Here is a 21188-nt window from a genome sequence, read left to right on the forward strand (position 1 = left end):
TAAAATTTTAAAAAATCAAAAATTGAACAAATGGCAAGTGAAAGGTACCCGTGAAGATATCGCTTAGCAAATGTTCTCCCTCCCTAGACAAAGGTTTTCATTTTTTTCCCAAAGGATTCCTTCTCCAAACAGTACAGGAGGTGCTGGGAAAGATTTTAGTCTGAAACCCAAGACGACCGCTGCCAGTCAGTGTAGAGTGTATGGATCTAGGTGAGCCAATGGTCTGACTCTGCGTAAGGCAGCTTCCTATGTTCCTAAGATACATTGTGTAAAACTCGTGTCAGGCTCCGCTTGGAAGCTATTGGTGCTTCCCCTTTGGGAGCAGACCGAAAGAGTTTGTGAGTGAGAGATAACAGAATCGTAGAATTGTAGAGCTGGAAGGAATCCCAATGGTCCAACCCTCTGCAATGCAGATAGTGCTACAATCCAAATAAGGGAAGGCAAGAAGCAGGCCTGAGTGAAAAAGGATGGAGGGCAGGAAGGAAACATGGGTTCCTCATGGTTTATTCTGGGATCTCAGCAAAATGAGGAGGGGGGAGGGTCTGATTTCCCCACAACAAGTCAGTCGTCATCACACATGGTCTCAATGATCCAGTCTCTGTATCTGGAAATGTCCATGTAGACGCCGGGTTTGGTGCTGGAGCTGCAGGGCACGTCACCCCAAGACACCAGACCCTGGAGCTTCCCGTTGCAGACAAGGGGTCCCCCGGAGTCACCCTGTATTGACAACCAAGAGAGACATCTCTTTAACCCAGGAAGGGTTGTTTTGATTATTGCTAGATCCCCTCCTTCCTAGGGCTGCCATACGTCTGGACGTTACCAGAATTGCAAAGGCGGAATTGACATCTGGGGGGGGGGGCGGGATTTCTGAAAGGTGGCAATTTATCCTGGATCTTAGACAAGTCAATTGAAAAAAATCATGGGTTTTGGGGGGTGTCTTGGTTGCTACTTTTTGAAATATGGCAACCCTACTCTTTCCTCCCCAAGGAGCCCAGGGTATTAAACACACAAGTGATAAAACATCCAAAAATACGCCAATACTGTACTACCTGTAATCATATACAAATATATTGCCCTATCCCAGCGTTCTTCAACCTTGGGTTCCCAGGTGTTACTGGACTACAAATCCCATCATCCCCAGCCATCTTAATCAATAATGATGGATGACTGGAGTTGTAGTCCAACGACATCTGGGGACCCAAGGCTGAAGAATGTCACCCTTTCCTATACATGTTCACATGGAAGCAGGGGTGACAACTTGAATATGACAAGGGGAGCAGGAAACTCCTGCCCCACATAATTCAGCACAAGATGCAGCACGCACACACAATTTGAATGGCAACTTGGGGAGGTGCCCCCCTCCAATATTTTATTGCAAGGGGTGAAGGGACCTTGGCCCCGAGGAATTGGCTCGTTTGCATGGAAGGAAGTCTCACGAAGTTCAAGGAGATGCAATTCCCAGGTAAGTGCATAGGAACATAGTCCATAGGTCAGGGAAAGTGAGCATCAGGCCTGGCATCCAAACACAGTCCTCCAGACCTCTCCAGCTGACCCTTCCAGTGTTCAAAAGAACCTGTGGGTGTTTATTATTTGCCATTAGGAAAATGCCAGTCATCAAGACAGACGAGGGCAGGGCAGCGGGTGGGCGGAAACAGCACCCATTTATGAAATTGCTGGCTGTCAGACGTTACGAGCGGCATTAAACCATTTTGCAAGATAAGCTCAGCACACCAAAATCCACTGGATATATTGGGTCACACTGGCGTGAACCAGTGCTTTTGAATGTGTGTGATGGTACTCAGTGGCACAAAATACTGCCACTTCTTTCTCTCTCTCTTATTAATATTATTGTTGTTGTTGTTGTTGTTATTTTGCTACCTGTGGCAGCCATTTTGAGTACTAGCTTCTCGGCTTTTTGTTGGGTTTTTTTTCTTTAACCAAAAAAAAGCACTGACTTTAGACATTTAAAAAACCCAATAGATGAATCAACCCTTACCTATGCACATAATTAGATTGCATCATTTTTCATAATTCACTGTGGCCACAGATCTTGGGTTTCCACAATATATAGCATGGCTGAAAAACCCAAGGCTCTAAATGTTGTGGGACTCCCAACTACAGCCTTAGCTAGCATAGCCCATGGCCAGGATGATGGAGCTGGAGTCCAGCAACAAGTTCGGTAGCCTCTCTTCTGGGGCAGAGTTTGAACTTTTTGGCACACATTACATAGAACACAGTGACACGAAAGCAAGAAGGGGCACTGAATAGTGAATATTGAAATACACTGATGTACATCTAGGTAGAGCTGAAAGGGCAAAAACACAACAATAGCAAAATCTCATCCAAAACCCAGCAAAATCAGATTAGTTGGATGTTAAGACTTCGTTGGACAGTGTTCTCGAAGCCACAAACATGAGTCTGACCAAACTGCGGGAGGCAGTGGAAGATAGGAGTGCCTGGCATGCTCTGGTCCATGGGTCAGACACGACTAAACGACTAAACAACAACAACAACAACAAGACTTTTTAGTTTATCAGCCAACTTAAGTTCCAAAATGGATTGAACTGACCATGGATTGAACTGAATGTTGTTGGGACCATTGCTCTTTCCCGTTAGGGGCACCCAACTAGCCAGAGGCCCTGGGCTCCTTTGGTTGGAAGGGCAGGATAGAAATTTGATAAACAAAACAAACAAATGCAAATACATGTTAACATATGCATTGGCCAAGCTCCCAGCCTATGTGCAATTGGCGTCACACTGTAGGGGGCTATGTGCATACAGGTTTGAGCACATAGGGCTCTTTCCATGGGAACAGGTGTTCACACTCCTATAGAGGGGACCCTTAAATATATACATCCAGCCATGCACAGGCCCCCTACAGAGTGATCGCAACTGCACATTGGCCGTGGGGCTTGGCCGATGCATATATTTGCATCTATTTGTTTATCAAATTTCTATCCTGCCCTTCCAACCTAAGGAGCCCAGGGCCTGTGGCTAGTTGGGTGCCTACTGGAGAGCCTCATCACATGTTCAGTATCCATGGGCATCGAATGTCTGAACAGGGCTTATATCTCAGCCTAATCCACTTTACAGGGATGTGTTATCTGGTTCTGCAAGGCACTTGTGATGTTCCAACAAAAGGTCCTTACTTCACAGGAGTCAGTGCCTCCTCGCATCGCAGCAGCACACATCATATCGGAGTTCAGCTTCCCAGGATACAGGGCAGCGCACTCCTCCAAAGACATTATCCTGACGTTTGCACAGTAAAGGATCAGAGGAATTCGCTCTAAAGAAAGAAGAATTGTAGAGTTGGAAGGGGCCATAAGTGTCATCTAACACCCCGCAAAGCAGGAATCTTTTACCCAAAACGTGGGGCTCAAAACCATGACCCTGGGCTTAAGAGTCTCATGCTCTGCTGACTGAGCTGTCCCTGGAGGCAAGAACAAGAAGTTGTTTGGGATCTTGAGAAAGATTGGTTTTACTCATAAAGGTAAAGGTAAAGGGACCCCTGACTGCTAAGTCCAGTCTCGGATGACACTGGGGTTGCGGCGCTCATCTCGCTTTACTGGCTGAGGGAGCTGGCATACAGTTTCCGGGTCGTGGCCAGCATGACTAAGTCACTTCTGGTGAACCAGAGCAGCGCATGGAAATGCCGTTTACCTTCCCGCCGGCGTGGTACCTATTTATCTACTTGCCCTTTGACGTGCTTTCGAATTGCTAGGTTGGCAGGAGCAGGGACCAAGCAACGGGAGCTCACCCCGTGGCAGGGGTTCAAACTGCCAACCTTTTGATCAGCAAGTCCTAGGCTCTGTGGTTTAGACCACAGCGCCACCCGCGTCCCTATGGTTTTACTTATAGTTCATTACATTTACATGCTTCAAGAAGTGTGGGAATATGGTCATTTGTCCATAAGAGCATGGGCAAAAGTTTATTATTGCAAGGATGATTTCATAGCAGAAAGCATTGCTTGGAAGCATGAACAGCGCGTGGACAGCTCATGCCATCCAATGATTGGTCCACGTAGTATAACATGATCAACTGCGTGGTCTGGTGTGAGAACATGAGACTAATGTATTGTATTGTCTTTTATCTGCTGACTGAGGCAAAGTTTTCTCCTTGAATTTGTATCTTTTCGTGGACACACAATAAAGGTTGGGGCTACAGCAGCTTCTAGAGAGAGCTGCAGCCAGATTTTCTGCAACCCATCTTGGTGTGAAGCTGATTATTTGCGGATGGCGAGCAGGTTCTCGTCAAAGAAGATAGGATGCCAAAAGAAGCGTTCTGTTTCTCCGCTCTTTTTTAAACGTCTTTACCTTTTTTACCTTTATCTAAGGTTGCAAACAAGTTTCCCTAAATCATACATGTTTTTTACATTCTCACAAATGTAGGCATTTTTATGAACACTTTCTTCTAATATACACATTGGTGAGGGCTTGGTCATCAAAAATTTTGGTGAAGTGCAAACTTTGAAGGCTAGCCAATTAGCTAAGTTTGCTTTAAAATGTGAACCAAACTTAATTTCTCTTCTGTCCTGAGTGGGGAGGTGTTCTCATTTTTACTGTTCTCCCATTTACAAATCTCTGTGCAAGTTAAACAAAACAAAACAAATGCATCAAGTAGAAAGGGAGACCTAAGCAAACAACTAATCTCACTGAATTTGTGGGATTTTTTAGGGGGGGTTGAGTTTTTAATGCAGGGAAGGAAGACATTAAGAATTTAATTTCCCACCTGCAACCTGATCCCCTATAGTAGGACTTCACCGTGCTAAAAGCTGTAAAATTGGTTCCCTGGTAGTTTCAGCATACAGTCGTACCTTGGCTCCCAAACACAGCAAACCCAGAAATGAGTGTTCCGGTTTGCAAACGTTCTTTGGAAGCTGAAAGTCCAACGGGGCTTCCGCGGCTTCCGACTGGCTACAGGAGCTTCCTGCAGCCAATCAGAAGCTGTGCTTTGATTTCTGAATGTTTTGGAAGTTGAACAGACTTCTGGAATGGATTCCGTCCAACTTCCGAGGTATGACTGTATATATATATATATGGAGAGCTACGCCATAAATCAAGATAGCACCGACCTTACTGGGAGAGCATTGTCCTTTCTACAGCTCCTTCAGATGCCTTCACTATTTTGGATGTTCGTTTCAGAAGCTTTAGTTCTTTTATCTGTGGGCATGGTATGGTTGAGGTTGATACTGTCAGGCCTTTCCTGGGACAGAATCATTTACATACCTGGGAAATTGATAGGACCGCCCCATCCTGACACCATGCACATATCCCCAGAGCTTGCCCTCTGGGTAGCCAGACTTATGGGCTGCACATAATGGTTAAGTACAGCTGGGCTCAACAGTTTGACCAGCATGACGTCATTGTCATAGCACGACTGGTTGTATTTGGGGTGGATGATTGTTTTTGCCACTGCCAAGAACTGTTCTGTGCCCTCCAGGACGTTCAGATTTTCATCTCCAAGCCGGACATGGATGCTTCTGTAAAGGAAAGAACAGATAAATAATGAGTAGGTAAGGCCACTTTTTAAGACAGCATCTTAAAAAGTAGAGACATCACCTTGCCAACAAAGGTCCGTATAGTAAAAGCTATGGTTTTCCCAGTAGTGATGTATGGAAGTGAGAGCTGGACCATAAAGAAGGCTGGTTGCAGAAGAATTGATGCTTTTGAATTATGGTGCTGGAGGAGACTCTTGAGAGTCCCATGGACTGCAAGAAGAACAAACCTATCCATTCTTAATGAAATCAGCCCTGAGTATTCACTGGAAGGACAGATCGTGAAGCTGAGGCTCCAATACTTTGGCCACCTCATGAGAAGAGAAGACTCCCTGGAAAAGACCCTGGTGTTGGGAAAGATGGAGGGCACATGGAGAAGGGGATGGCAGAGGACGAGATTGTTGGACAGTGTTCTCAAAGCTACCAGCATGAGTTTGACCTAACTGCGGGAGGCAGTGGAAGACAGAAGTGCCTGGCGTGCTCTGGTCCATGGGGTCACAAAGAGTCGGACACGACTAAACGACTAAGCAACAACAAGGCCACTTGCACACCAACAATAACCAAGCCTTATGAGGAGTGGTTGAAGGAGCTAGGTATGTTTAGGCTGGAAAAGAGGAGGCTGAGAGGAGATAGGATAACCATCTTCAAATATTTCAAGGGCTCTCGCGTGAAAAAGGGAACAAGCTTGTTTTCTTCTTTTTATTTGTTTTGGTTTATTTTGGGTTGGGGTGGGGTGGTTGTTGAAAGGGGTGGGGATTGGTTTGTTTTGGTGTAATTGTTTTTTGTTTGTTTGCTTTTATATTCTGTAAATGGAGGCGAGTATGAGGCTTGGGATTCCTACTGTGGAGGGGCGAGGGAGGTATGGCGGTGGGGGCAGATGTCATAGGCGAAGGGGATCGAGATACGGATATGCTCGTACCCCTTCCAATCTGCGCCCCATCCCGAGAGACAAGGGTAGGGTAAGCAAGGATTACTCACCTCCGTCACTGGTATTGTGCAATGCCAGGTCTATAGGCAACAAAACCGCCACCCTGCGAGATTTCTTCACCTCGCAGCGGGTTGACCTGGCATGTGTGACTGAGACCTGGGTGCGCGAAGGGGATACTGTTACCTTACGAGAGATGGCGCCCCCGGGTTTCTCCGTCCTCCACCAGTCGTGGACTGTGGGCCGGGGGGGAGGGGTGGCGTTATTAATCCGGGAAGATTGTTCTTTCAGGGCTCTACCATCGCCACCGATCCCCGGCATTGAATGTGTTGGCCTAGTGTGGGGCTCTGAGGTGAGCTTGGCTGTCTGGCTGGTGTACCGGCCACCTAGCGCACCAGCAGCCACCCTGTCAGGCCTGCTGGAGGCGGTGGCCGGCTGGGCCTTGGAGTTCCCTAACCTATTGGTATTGGGGGACTTCAACATCCATGCTGATGCCACTCCCTCCTCACAGGCTCTGGACCTGGTGTCTTCCATGGCGACACTAGGGCTCTCCCAGTTTGTTTCGGGCCCCACACATCAAGCAGGCCACACGCTGGATTTGATCTTTGGCGTCGGTATAGATGTGATCATGTTTCCTTCGATGAAGGTGCCATGGTCTGATCACTATGCTCTGAAAGCCAGGATTGACGTTCCACCCCCACCCTGCTTGGGTGGCGAGCCAATTTGGGCTCGCCCGCAGAGGCTGATGGACCCTGATAGATTCCGTCAAGCCTTGTGGGACCTTTCTCCCCCTGGCGACTCATTGACTGAGCTTGTTGAGGCCTGGAATACCCAGCTCCTGGCAGCCATCAATGAGATCGCACCTAAGCGCCCTCTGCGACCCCGCAGAAACCGGGCTCCCTGGTTTACCGAGGAGCTCCGGAAAATGAAGCGGGACCTCAGACGGCTAGAGCGAGTATGGCGGGGTGCCCGTGACGGAGCCTCAAGAACATCTTATAGGGTTTTTATGAAAACCTACGAGATGGCAGTGAAGGCCGCTAAAAAGTCCTACTTCTCGGCCTCCATTGCATCCGCTAGCTCTCGCCCGGCGCAATTATTTAGTATAATTCGGTCTTTAACGTCCCTCGAAGGACAGCCAAATTTAAATAACAATTTGACACACAGCTGTGAGGCATTTGCGAGCTTTTTTGCAGAGAAGGTCTTGTTGCTCCGCCATGACCTCCCTGCCAATTTGGATACAATAAAGGAACTGGAGGCCCCTCGACTGTCCTCGGGTTCAGTATTGGACCACTTTGACTGGATATCCCCAGCTGATGTGGACAGACTCCTCCGAGCTGGAAAGCCCACCACTTGTCCTCTCGACCCGTGCCCGTCCTGGCTGATTAGAGCGTGTCCAGACGAGGTGCGGGCCCCCCTGGGGGATATCATCAATCTGTCCCTTGGCACCGGGACATTCCCAGGGGAACTGAAGGAGGCAGTGGTGCGCCCGCTCTTAAAGAAAACATCATTAGATCCCTTAGATCTATCCAATTACCGCCCGGTTTCGAATCTTCCATTCCTGGGTAAGGTGACTGAGAGAGCGGTTGCTGAACAGCTTGGTAGGTTTCTGGATGAAACATCGGCTCTGGATCCATTCCAGTCCGGCTTCCGCGCTGGTCATGGGACCGAGACGGCTCTGGTCGCCCTAACAGATGATCTCCGCAGGCAGCTGGATCGAGGCGGGTCGGGGCTGCTGATTCTTCTAGACCTGTCAGCAGCCTTCGACATGGTCGATCACGAACTCCTGGACCACCGCCTTGCCGACGTGGGGATCCAGGGCACAGTCCTTCAATGGCTGCGCTCGTTTCTCTCTGGTCGGGGACAGAGGGTGGCGCTTGGGGGGGAATTGTCATCCCGCCACTCCTTGGTGTGTGGTGTGCCCCAGGGTGCAATACTCTCCCCGATGCTTTTTAACATCTTTATGCGCCCCCTCGCCCAGCTTGTCCGGAGTTTTGGGCTGGGCTGCCATCAGTATGCTGATGACACCCAACTCTATCTGTTGATGGACGGCCACCCGGACTCGGCCCCAGACACACTGATCAGATGCTTGGAGGCTGTGGCTGGATGGTTATGTGGGAGCCGGTTGAAGTTAAATCCTTCGAAGACAGAGGTCCTCTGGCTGGGACGGGACGACATGGGACTGAGGGGGCAACTCCCATCTCTTGCGGGGGTGCAATTAGTGCCAGCACCGTTCGTGAAGAGTTTGGGTGTAATCTTCGATACCTCCTTCTCCATGGAGGCGCAGATTGCAGCTATAACAAAGGCGGCATTTTTTCATCTCCGCCAAGCTAAGCAGTTGGCTCCTTACCTCTCTCGCCCTGACCTAGCCACTGTGATCCACGCGACGGTCACCTCCAGACTGGATTATTGTAACTCGCTCTACGTGGGGCTGCCCTTGAGACTGACCCAGAAACTCCAGCGGGTGCAGAATGCCGCAGCGAGACTCCTTACGGGATCTTCGCTTAGAGATCACATTCACCCGGTGCTATACCAGCTGCACTGGCTCCCGGTGGAGTACAGGATCAGGTTTAAGGTGCTGGTTTTAACCTTCAAAGCCCTATACGGCCTAGGGCCCTCGTACCTACGGGACCGCCTCTCCTGGTATGCCCCACAGAGGAACTTACGGTCTTCAAATAAAAACACCTTGAAGGTCCCAGGCCACAGAGAGGTTAGGCTGGCCTCAACTAGAGCCAGGGCTTTTTCGGCTGCGGCTCCAACCTGGTGGAACGCTCTGTCACAAGAGACAAGGGCCCTGCAGGACTTGACATCTTTCCGCAGGGCCTGCAAGATAGAGCTGTTCCACCTGGCCTTTGGTCAGGGCGCAGCCTGACTCCCTCCTTTGGCAATCTTTACAAAACTTTAGTTTATGGTTGCCATCAATTTTGATTTTAATTAATTTTTATAATGTTTTATAATGTTGTACTGTTTTAGTGTTGTTAGCCGCCCTGAGCCCGGCTTCGGCTGGGGAGGGCGGGATATAAATAAAATTTATTATTATTATTATTATTATTATTCCCTGGAGGGTAGGACCCAAACCAATGGATTCAAGTTACAAGACTAAACATCAGGGAAAAACTTTCCGAGAGTAAGAGCTGTTTGACAATGGAACAGTCTCCCTCAGGAGGCTGTGGACTCTGCTTCATTAAGCAGAGGTTGGAATGCCCAATTCAAAGTGCTGGTTTTGTCCTAGAAAGCCTTAAACAGCTCAGTATCACGATACCTCAAGGACCCCTCTCCCCATATGCCCCTGGACCCTGCAATAATGATCAGAGGCCCTTCTTCATGTGCCTCCTCCATGAGAGGTCCAGAGATCAGCAACACGAGACCAGGCCTTTTCTGCAGTGGCTCCCCAATTGTGAAATACTCTCCTGGGAGGCTCGCCTGGTGCCCTTGTTACATATCTTTAGGCACTAGGCAAAACACATTCCTCTTCTCCTTTGGCTAATTAAACAAACTATGGTCTTTTAGACTGTGCATGGTTTATTATTATTGTTTGTTGCTATGGTATGTGTTTTGGTGTTTTTCTGTTGTAAACTGCCCTATGATCCTCAGTTGAAGGGCGGTCTAGAATTTTAACAAATAAATACTAGTTCACCACATATTCCATGATACCTGCATTTCCCATGCTGAGCCAACACACAGAGAGAGGGAGACATTATCACACAGATACACCTACCCATGGTTGCAGTGAGCAGCGGTAAGGACCCATCTTTGGTTGAGAAGGGTTGCTCCACAGTAGAAACGGGAGTATTTGTAGATGGCAGCCTGCCAAGGCTGAGAATGTGGTGGACATGGGTAGCCTTTGGGTTTCTTTCTGCCCTGTGCCAGGACTAGAAAAGGAAAAGGAAAGGTCCATTAGCATACTGATGTGTAGATAAATCCCTGCAGATTTCTCCAGAGTTCTTAGAACAGTGTTGGATTACCCAATAGACACAGACACACACAAAAAATTATTTTTAAAAAAGTATTTGACACAGATAATATATATACATATAATATATACATATACATATACATATATATATATATAAGCATCCAAGTAGCCATCATGGGATAGCTCAGTTGGTAGAGCATGAGGCTCTGAATCTCAAGGTCATAGGTTCAAGTCCCATGTTGGGCAAAAGATTCCTGCATTGCAGGGGGCTGGACTAGATGACCCTCATGGTCCCTTCCAACTCTATGATTCTAGTCATCATGGCTGGGGAAACAGAACTTTGTTAGACTTTCTTACATTCCACTACACACTCCTCCCCACTTTTTCATTCTCAATTCAAAAAAAGGACATTTTATCTTGTGGTTTAGTAGTGTTCTCGTTTTGAATTACATGAGGGGACACCCTAATCTTTTCAGTGCTTAGGACCTGCAATGCCCATCGTGCTTAACAAACTACAGCTCCCAATATTAAAGTTAAAGTGATATTAGAATGCTTTAAATGTGTGCTGTGGGTGTCACCCTAGTCCTGAATGCAACCGGTTTGGAAAAGCTATCTTTAAAAAACATTGGGGGGGGGGGGAATCCTATTAAAATCTGAGGCAGGGTGGCAGAGGATGGGGAGAAGGAACCAAACTAATCTGCAGCAAAAGTCCCTCCATGGCCAACTAATTGGGGGGAGGAATTTTAATCTGCAATTTATTCGTCACGCGAATAAATCAATTAAACCTTTGCAGTCCTATCTAATCATCTAAAAACACACCCAGATGTGTGTTTCTTCGTGTAGACTCCACTGCATCATGTTATTTATCTTGTTCAGAATCAAAACACTTTCAGTTTTTATGGCTTACTTGTGTTGTTGGCGTCTGTGCTTGGGTTTTTTGTTTTGTTTTTGAAAGCATAATGAATTTTATAAAGGCAAAGCACATTTAACAGGACAGCTAGCATCATGGCTAGAACGCACACGTTGGGTGTGTTCCTCAACCCAGCCTCCCCCCAGCATCTCATTACATGGAAAAAGGGAGTCGCTCTCGGGTGTTGGTCTATGAAAGAAGGGGTGGAAGAACGAGGCAGCGTTTTTATGCCAATAAAGATGTGCGGTGGCATGTGACGCTGAAAAGCATGCGCAGCATCCAGGTCGCTGCAGAGGTCAGGATGCAGAGACCTCGGCGTATGCAAGTGGACTTTGGGATAAGGGTTGGAGGAGCTGCCACCAGCACCTGGACATAGAACCTGGAAGACCAAGACAAACAGGGCTCCTTCCACCACTCGGCCATGGAACGGCAACAGAAGGGCAGCCAGCGGGCTGGGATGGAATGAACCCAAGCACACCCTCCTTAGGTCAGTTCTCCTTGAACTGTTCCAAGCACACTTCTCTTCAGAGAAGGTCCATAGCTCAGTAAGTAGAGCATAAAAATATAAATAATTTATTATTTATACCCTGCCCATCACATCAAACATTAAAAACTTCCCTAAACAGGGCTGCCTTCAGATGTCTTCTAAAAGTGAGATAGTAGTTTATTTCCTTGATATCTGATGGGAGGGCGTTCCACAGGGCGGGCGCCACTACTGAGAAGGCCCTCTGCCTGGTTTCCTGTAACCTCAATTCCCACAGTGAGGGAACCGCCAGAAGGCCCTCAGAGCTGGACCTCGGTGTCTGGACAGAACGATGGGGGTGGAGACGCTCCTTCAGAGCATCTGCCTTGCATGCAGAAGGTCCCAGGTTTAATCCCTGGAATCTCCATTTAGATTTTGGACTGGTGCCCCTTGAAATGAACGGACCTGTTAGTCCGAAATCTTGGACAGCTACTGTTTCTTAGTGTAGTCTTTCAACCTTGGTTCCCCAGATGTTGTTGGACTACAGCTCTCATCATCTCCAGCCAGCTTAGCCATTAGTCAGGGATAATGGGAGCTGTAATCCAACAACATCTGGGATACACAAGGCTGAAAAACACTTTGGCAAACCAACTTTCGATGCACAGTGCAGGCATGAAGGCCAGCCCCGCTCAGTCCACTGTTTGGAGCCTAATAATAATAATAATAATAATAATAATTTATTTACTGATACCCTGCCCATCTGGCTGGGTTTCCCCAGCATCCCAAGGTGTGGGGTTTTTAAAAAATGCTTATATCATGCCATTGCAAAAGGACCCCGATACATTTTGTGCCCAAGATGAAGAACAAGATTTAAGCTTTAAGATGTGTTATGGTACCGTTCATCTTTTTGTTGGATGACAAAAAAATGTGGGTGTTTTTTTCTTGTTAACTGATCATTGTGGAGGAACAATTTTAGTGTTGTTTTTTAACAGATTTATTTGCAAGAGGTTGCATTTACATATTTGAACCTTTCGCAAGTTGCTTCTCTTTTGTTGAAAAAAAAGTGGCAAATCAATTAAAATAAATACAGTCAAAACTCAGCTCCCAAACGGCTCCCGAACATGGGAAGGGCTGTACATCAGCCATAGAGCCTCTGCTTTGCACGTCAATTAATTGATTCATAGAATCATGGAATTGCAGAGCTGGAAGAGATCCAGCTAATCTATCTCCCTGCAATGCAAGATTGACTGATAGAAGCTTCTCTCTGCCGGAGACCCTTGAGGATTTCTCCCACACAGAGTGGACAGCACTGGGCTAGATGGGCAGGCTTTATTCCCTTAACAAACTCTTACCTACTGAAAAAATCAGGAGCAGAGTAATGGAATGCAGAGTCAAGGTTGTCATGGTGATGAGCTGCTGTGTATGGCGGAGGCAGCTCCCTTTAAGGAGAAAGAAAGATAAAAGTTAATAAAATAAATAATCAATTGGAGTTTAACTTTGAAATCATAACCCAGTGTGGTAGTGATGTATGTTCAACATCAGTTCGAGCTCGGACTCTGCTATGTTTGTGCAAAAAGGGACTATCTATGACAACATGCTGCTGCAGGAAAATGCTTCTCTGAAATACATATTTATGCAATGTCCGACATTTAGCTTACAAATTTTTGAAGGAAAGTATTAAGATGGATAAATACTACTTTGGGGGAGGATTTAAAATTGTCAGATGATATACTATTATCCTAAACCACATACCAACTACAGTACAGTCATACCTCGGGTTGTATTCACTTCAGGTTAAGCCTTTTCGGGTTGCGCTCTGCGGCAACCCAGAAGTAACGAACCGCTTTACTTCCGGGTTTCGCCTCTTGCGCATGCGCTAATGCTCAAAATGACGTCACATGCATGTGCGGAAGAGGCGAATTGTGACACTCACACGTGCGGGCTGCGTTCACTTCAGGATGTGAACGGGGCTCCGGAATGGATCCTGTTCGCATCCAGAGGTACCACTGTATATGTGGTTTGACGGACCTTTCTGCCACTGCCAGATAAACTAGCGCCTAGCTTTTTTTTGTGATGGTACTTACCAAACAGCCATCACCTCTTCTTTTGCTGCCTGTTGCAACCATTTTCTGGTGGCACCCACAGCACTTCAATTAAGATATAAGTATACCAGCACTTCATTCCCCCCCCCAAAAAAAAAACCCACCCAAGAACACAAAACACTGAGCCAGCGGCCAGAGATACATAAGTTTTTTTTTATATAGATATTTATTAGGGTTTCCAAATTAATACAAAAAACAAAAAGTAACAAAAAGTAACAAAATTACAAAATTAAAAAACAATTAAAACAAATATCATTTCCATTACCTATTTCCATTACCATGTTTCCCAGACCTCCTCTCACCTCCCCCTTTTGTATTCCAATTCGAATTCTTAACTCAACAAATCCTTATTAAAACTTATTTATAACTTATTATAACTTGTTGCTCAACCTTTACATTACAGCTGGTAACCACTTAATTTCTGTCCAACATCATTCTAACATTCATTAATTTTGTAATATTTCTGCAAATAGTCTTTAAATTTCTTCCAGTCTTCTTCCGCCGACTCTTTTCCCTGGTCTCGGATTCTGCCAGTCATTTCTGCTAGTCCCATATAGTCTATCACCTTCATCTGCCATTCTTCCAGAGTGGGTAAATCTTGCGTCTTCCAATACTTTGCAATAAGTATTCTTGCTGCTGTTGTCGCATACATTAAAAAAGTTCTGTCCTTCTTTGGCACCAATTGGCCAACCATGCCTAGGAGAAAGGCTTCTGGTTTCTTCAAGAAGGTATATTTAAATACCTTTTTCATTTCATTATAAATCATTTCCCAGAAAGCCTTAATCCTTGGGCACATCCACCAAAGGTGAAAGAATGTACCTTCAGTCTCTTTACATTTCCAACATTTATTATCGGGCAAATGATAAATTTTTGCAAGCTTGACTGGCAGAGATACATAAGTTGGTTGGGTGGCCAAAGCTGGCATCAACCTCAGTTGGCGATGCCAGGGATCTTAGATCCCAGCAAGTGAAAAAGACCACCTACTTATCAATCCCCTGACATCCTAATGACATCGAGTGATTGACACCCGATAGAGTTTAAAGGAGACTGCCGCAACTGCTGGTCGCCTGGTTGGTGGTTATAACCACCTCCTTTAAAGAGGCACTTTCAGCATCAGTCAGAGAGCATATTGAAGGAAACTTGGCTGTGACTTCTGATCAGCCCCTCAGGTGCCATTAATGGAATGGCCGCTAGAGGGGCTCCCTGAGCCTTAATTTGTACAGTTTTAAATTCTACCCGTCAAATTGTTATGAATGCAATCTGTACATAAATTGCTGTGGCTGGTGACGAATGCAAATCTCTGCCTCTGGTGAAAACTCTGAGATGCACATTGTAGAAAAGGCCTCTCTTATCTCTCTCTATTCCAGCTTCCCCCTTACCACTACCAGTCTGGTCAAGCAATGCATCCTAGAAAGGTAACCAGTACATTACCTAGAAACTCTTCACACAGCAGAGGTCACCCCTTTTTTCGCAGCTCTCCAAAGGCTGACAGACGTGGTAAAATTGGAGAGCTGAGAATGTGGGTTGAGCAGGTGGTGACAGGGGGTCAGATGCAGAGGAGGCTGGTCCATCAGGATAAGTTAGGCACTGCCGCAACAACTTCTGTTGTCCCTCAGATAGCCCTCACCTGACTTACTTACAACCAGTCCAAGGGATGGCACCAGGGCCGGCCCACTCATGAGGCAATTGCCTTGGGCGGCAGGATCCATGAGGGAAGCAGATCTCAATGTGGATCTTTATTTCACCGCTTGTTCCTGATGTAGATCTTCACTCACCCCTTCTTCCCTGACAGGAGAGGGACGCCATTTTGTGGTTTGCCTCAGGTGCCCAAACGTCTTGGGCTGGCCCTGGGTGGCATTGGCTGTCAGGGGTAGGGTGCAAAACTAGAATTAGCTGACTCAGCCTGCTATCGGCTTTGGATCGACGGTGCCTTCCTGTCCAGTCTACATGGACACAATTGATAAGCATTTAAATACAGGTCCTGCTCTGCGGACTTGCTGCAGGCACAGGACATCTTTGGGTAGCTGCAATCTGGAGAGGGTGCTTATATGCCTCTATATCTGGGGCCTAAAGTACTTCCTATGGCAGCCACATCCCCAGAAGGGCCATATTGCGTTATGCCATGTTCCCACGGCAGCCATTTTGTGACTGGCACCCCAGGGCACTCCTTCCAAATTCCAAACGTGCCCACTGACCCCAAAAAGGTTGGTGACCCCTGCAGAGAGTGTGTGTGTGTGTGTGTGTGTATACACACACACACACACACACACATATATATACATACAGTGATGTATTTACCCCATACATACACTTGGCCCTTGGTCCTCCACTAACATACATCCCATCAAAATGACAGATCCTTTGCTATCCAGAATAACCTAATACATTGAATTGGGATCAGAAGCCAAAGGTGACGTTTATCACTGCCCAGCCTCCCATCCCATTTGGTGGGGCAAGCAAAACTTTCATTTTGCCCCATAATAGGTCGAAAGTGAAATGGGCAGAAGCTACTGTATGCCCATCTCCCCCAATATTCCCTAATCTAGCTATCAGTGGCTTTCTGGGCTCACCAGGCAAAGGTGTTTCCCATCACCTGATGCTGAATGCCAAAAACTGAACCTGGAGCCTTCTGCATAAAAAGCATGGGTGATACCATAGAGAGACATTCTCTTTCCTGGGCTATCGTAGCAAGTCGGTCCTCTTCTAGTCAACCCTAAACAAACATTGCCCAAATCACAGTACTGTGGTACCTCAGGTTACATACGCTTCATGTTACATACGCTTCAGGTTACAGACTCCGCTAACCCAGAAATAGTACCTCAAGTTAAGAACTTTGCTTCAGGATGAGAACAGAAATCGAGATGCAGCAGTGCAGCAACAGCAGGAGGCCCCATTAGCTAAAGTGGTGTCTCAGGTTAAAAACAGTTTCAGGTTAAGAGCAGACCTCCGGAATGAATTAAGTTCTTAACCAAAGGTACCACTGTAGCCCTGGGTGGCCTAAGACTCTGCTGGATAGAGCCAAAGGCTTATCTAGACCTGCATCCTATATACCACAATGGTCAGCCAGATATTTATGGGAAGCCCATAAGCAACTAATGCTGTCCCACTATTATTTCCTCAGGGGCTGGTATTCAAAGGCATGTTTAGTAGCCACTAGCTACCTTATATCCTGTAAATGTGCCCAATCCCCTTTTAAAGCCATCTACGTTGGTAGCCATCAATGCAACAAATTCCCTAGTTTTAACATTGCTCTTGGTGAAAAAGCACTCCCATTTGTCTGTTCTGGCCATTTCATAAGGGATGGACCAATTGCTTCAGATACTGGACTTGCTGGACTATCATAGCATCATAGCAATGGTTCCAAACTACAAGAAAGAAGATTCCACCTAAACATTAGGAAGAACTTCCTTACAGTAAGAGCTGTTCAACAGTGGAATTTGCTGCCAAGGAGTGTGGTGGAGTCTCCTTCTTTGGAGGTCTTTAAGCAGAGGCTTGACAACCATACGTCAGGAGTGCTCTGATGGTGTTTCCTGCTTGGCAGGGGGTTGGACTCGATGGCCCTTGTGGTCTCTTCCAACTCTATGATTCTATGATTCTATGTGGCTCAGAGGTAGCATCTGCTTTTCACGCAGGAAGTCCCAGCTAGTTTCAGTCCCCAGCATCTCTTGGTAGGGCCAGGTGACACCCCTGTCCAAAACCCTGCAGATGCTGCTGCCAGTCTGTGTAGGCAATACTGAGCTAGATGAACCAATGGTATAGGGCAGTTTTCTAAGTTCCTAAGTCCATTCAGCATGACTAGATGAGCTCAGGTTCTATTATTATGAGAGGGAGAAAAACGCATCCATTTTTTCTGATCTATCTGATCCATCCCTCTGCACCACGAATAACTTCATGAACTTTTATCATTCCCCCTATCTTGTCTCTTGTGACATCCTCAGTTTCCCCATCTGGAAAAGATGCAAAGTGGACAGTAAGCCAGCTTTCACAAAGCCAGGCTAGGTAACACAATAGCATTATCACCAAATACCAAGATGAACAACAATGAACACTTGATGCAAGATGTACACATGCACAGCAGCAGCACCAGTAGCAAAAGTCTCCTACCTGATCCCAAGAAATAATCCTCTTTCCTTTGCTGAGGTGGGAAGAGAGAGCCCGGGTTTCTTGCGGGATCTAGTCTGCTCCAAATGATGCAGAAGTCAAGGCACTGGCACTCAACAAGCAACTCATTTTTAACCTACTTGGCTGACCTGGCTAACACTGATTTACGGGGTACCTTTTATTTTGCCCTCTCTTAATGAAGGGGTAGCTGAACTAACCCTCTTTAATTAGGCTTGCCATTGTTTGTAAGGACGCTGTGCTTTTCCCCCTTTCTCACCACGTCTTCAGTGAGGTTCTGCTTTGGTTCTCATTGTCCCCGTTTTGCAATCTGCTGTCCTTTAATTTCTCAAGAAGGGACGAGTCGCTCCATTTTTAATGAGGACGGCAACGGATTGATAATGTGAGCCAGCAATTAACTTCACATCATAGGACCAAGTTACTTGAAGGATTACCAGTCTCCTTATGATCCCAGGCCTACACTGAAAGAGGGCCTTCTCAGTGGTGACATCCCAGTGTTAGCACTCTCCCCAGAGATTTGTTTAATATCTAATTCAATGGTTCTCAAAGCTTGTGGCAGGAGAGGGTGGCAAGTGCGGTGGGAAGATTCAAGGACAATCATTATTCTATTTTGGGAATGATTCATGCTCTTATGTGGCTGCATTGTTCTATCCTTTCTGGGTGTCCCATGATCATATTATAAAGTAGTCATGTTCTATTTAAAAAAATATATGGTGTTGCACAAGCAAAGTTTTATTCTGAAAGTATGGCTGAGGAAAAAAAGTTTGAGAACCACTGGCCTTATTTATGACAAAGGTTTTTCTTTTTAAATTTCCAAAGCTTTTTTAGATCCAGTTTTAATCCCGTTGATAGTTCTGTGCTTTTTACAATTTTGCAACCTTTACTTTACTTTTTCTTCTTATTCTTCTTGTAAACCACCCTTGGAATGTGATTGAAGGATAGTATGAAAATACTTTTTTAAAAAAAAGACTTATTAAAACACACACCATCCACTGTTGCAAGACTATCTACAAGACAAGCCATTAAGATTTAGGTTGGAAAACAAGGTGTAACATTCAGGGCTCAATTCTCACTTGAGCAATGTGCGGGGTAGCCAAGAGCCCTCGTCTCAAGACAATGGGACACCTTTAAGAATACCTTGCCATTTCTAACTGTATTTCCTCAGTAGTTATGGTTAATTGCATCACAAAAAAGGGTTTTCTTCCAAGTGAATTGAGGAATGAGTGTGCATCAATGGCTCATGTACTATCTTCCTAAACTACCATACGGAGTTTGTTTTTCAACCCACCTATTCTTTTGCTCTAAAATGTGCCAAACTGAGCCAGCCAACCAAGAGACTGATCATGTAGCATCTTTTATTATTATGAATAGACAAAAAGATGCATAGAATGACAGCTCACTTCTAGTACTGTGTTTAAAAAAAACTAATAGATCTAATAGATCATTTTCGTAACAGCAGTCACAAAATTAAAAGACGCCTGCTCCTTGGGAGAAAGGTGATGGCAAACTTAGACAGCATCTTAAAAAGCAGAGACATCACCTTACCAACAAAGGTCCGTATACTTAAAGCCATGGTTTTCCCAATAGTGATGTATGGAAGTGAGAGCTGGACCATAAAGAAGGCTGATCGCCGAAAAATTGATGCTTTTGAATTATGGTGCTGGAGGAGACTCTTGAGAGTCCCATGGACTGCAAGAAGATCAAACCTATCCATTCTTAAGGAAATCGGCCCTGAGTGCTCACTGGAAGGACAGATCGTGAAACTGAGGCTCCAATACTTTGGCTACCTCATGAGAAGAGAAGACTCCCTGGAAAAGACCCTGATGTTGGGAAAGATTGAGGGCACAAGAAGAAGGGCACGACAGAGGACAAGATGGTTGGACAGCGTTCTCGAAGCTACAAACATGAGTCTGACCAAACTGCGGGAGGCAGTGGAAGATAGGAGTGCCTGGCGTGCTCTGGTCCATGGGGTCACGAAGAGTCGGACACGACTAAACGACTAAACAACAATAGATCTAATAAGTGGCATCACATTCCTTGACATGTTTCTGAATTTGGAAAACACAGCACTGCTGCCACCGTTCTGACTGTACTTATTTGCACACTTGGGCATAAGGTCCATCATTTTGCAGAAGTCAGAATTTAGCAAATAGCTATTTGCACCATGCAGAGGGTGCCCTCTAGTGGTGTTTGCTTTTAAAGCCTGTAAAGCTATTGCTATGTGATTTTCTACGGCAGCTGTTCCCCGTCAGTGTCCGAAGGAAACCACTGTTACGAATAGTCACTGTGCAACCATCTATATTCATTTGCACTAATGCAAAAAAGTTGCACATGTTGTACGTCTTGCATCTGTTGGCTTTTTAGTCACACGTAGTAGCAAAGACTATAAAATCGGGAGAGGGGCAAGCTTTCAGTTCAGAAATAATTTGTAGTAATTTAAAAGAGTGGACACCAGGGGCCAGTTACACGGTTGCTGTTTTATATATATACCGTACTTTTCTGTGTATAAGGCTATGTTTTTTTCTTTAAAAAACATGCTAAAAAGTGGGGGTCGTCTTATACATGGATAGTACACAGGGTGGACGTTTGATTGGTTTCTGCCATGGCTATCAGCAACTATTGTGTGTGTTATTGGTTGCTGCATCAACGGGTGTTGTTGACTGGCTGACGCTCCAGGAGTTGGGTGGGCAATTGGCAGCTTCCGCCAGCAATGGGACAGACGGGAGGTGGATTTTGCAGTGAGCGATTTTTGGCAATCCACCGCAAAAAAACAAAAAAAGCTCAACAACTCTTCTGTACCATCTCTGCCCGTTTTATTAAATTTGAGTCCCCAAAAATAGGGGGCGTCTTATGCACGGAAAAGTACGGTATATCTATAAAAACACTATTGGATACAGATGTAAAAGGATATTGCTATCTCCTGCTGAAAAGCAGGCTCTAACAAACTAAAGCTCATTCCGCAATAAACCCCGTAATGTTCCACAATAAACTTTTGGTTGCTCGTTACAAAAGCTTTCTACCCCTCTAGAATTTGTCTTTTTTAGATGGCAGCCATTTAATTACCCACTGTACCTGGGAAACTAAGTTGCCAGTTTCGGGCATGAAATGTTTGCCCTAACTTATGGAGCAAGTTGGAACTACTAGGAATCAATGTCTCTCCAAAATTCTGGTTTAATGTGTTATCTTTGCTATCTACTCTCCATTTCAGAATAGTTAGTCACATCTGGTTATGTAAATTATTTTACAACTCCTCAAACTGAAC

The 21188-nt window shown here is 45.8% G+C and overlaps 1 protein-coding gene across 3 annotated transcripts; it reads right to left on the reverse strand.

The window, feature by feature from the left end:
- Positions 1 to 468: 468 nt before the first annotated feature.
- Positions 469 to 16723, reverse strand: LOC307221598 (trypsin-like). Of its 3 annotated transcripts, none has more exons than XM_079986254.1 (6): positions 16378 to 16723; positions 13062 to 13144; positions 10135 to 10288; positions 5226 to 5479; positions 3150 to 3286; positions 469 to 717 (listed from the first exon to the last, which is right to left on the reverse strand). In XM_079986254.1, the coding sequence occupies exons 1-6, from the start codon at positions 16461 to 16463 to the stop codon at positions 562 to 564; spliced, it is 870 nt and encodes a 289-aa protein (XP_079842380.1). In that variant the 5' UTR covers positions 16464 to 16723; the 3' UTR covers positions 469 to 561. The 3 variants fall into 3 exon arrangements, with proteins under 3 accessions (XP_079842380.1, XP_079842378.1, XP_079842379.1); XM_079986252.1 differs by lacking the exon at positions 16378 to 16723 and adding an exon at positions 15583 to 16032 and having other exon boundaries at positions 13058 to 13144; XM_079986253.1 differs by lacking the exon at positions 16378 to 16723 and having other exon boundaries at positions 13058 to 13144.
- Between the last annotated feature and the right edge of the window lie 4465 nt (positions 16724 to 21188).

Source organism: Podarcis cretensis, assembly GCF_951804945.1.
Source record: "Podarcis cretensis genome assembly, chromosome: 8".
Lineage (NCBI taxonomy): Eukaryota > Metazoa > Chordata > Lepidosauria > Squamata > Lacertidae > Podarcis > Podarcis cretensis.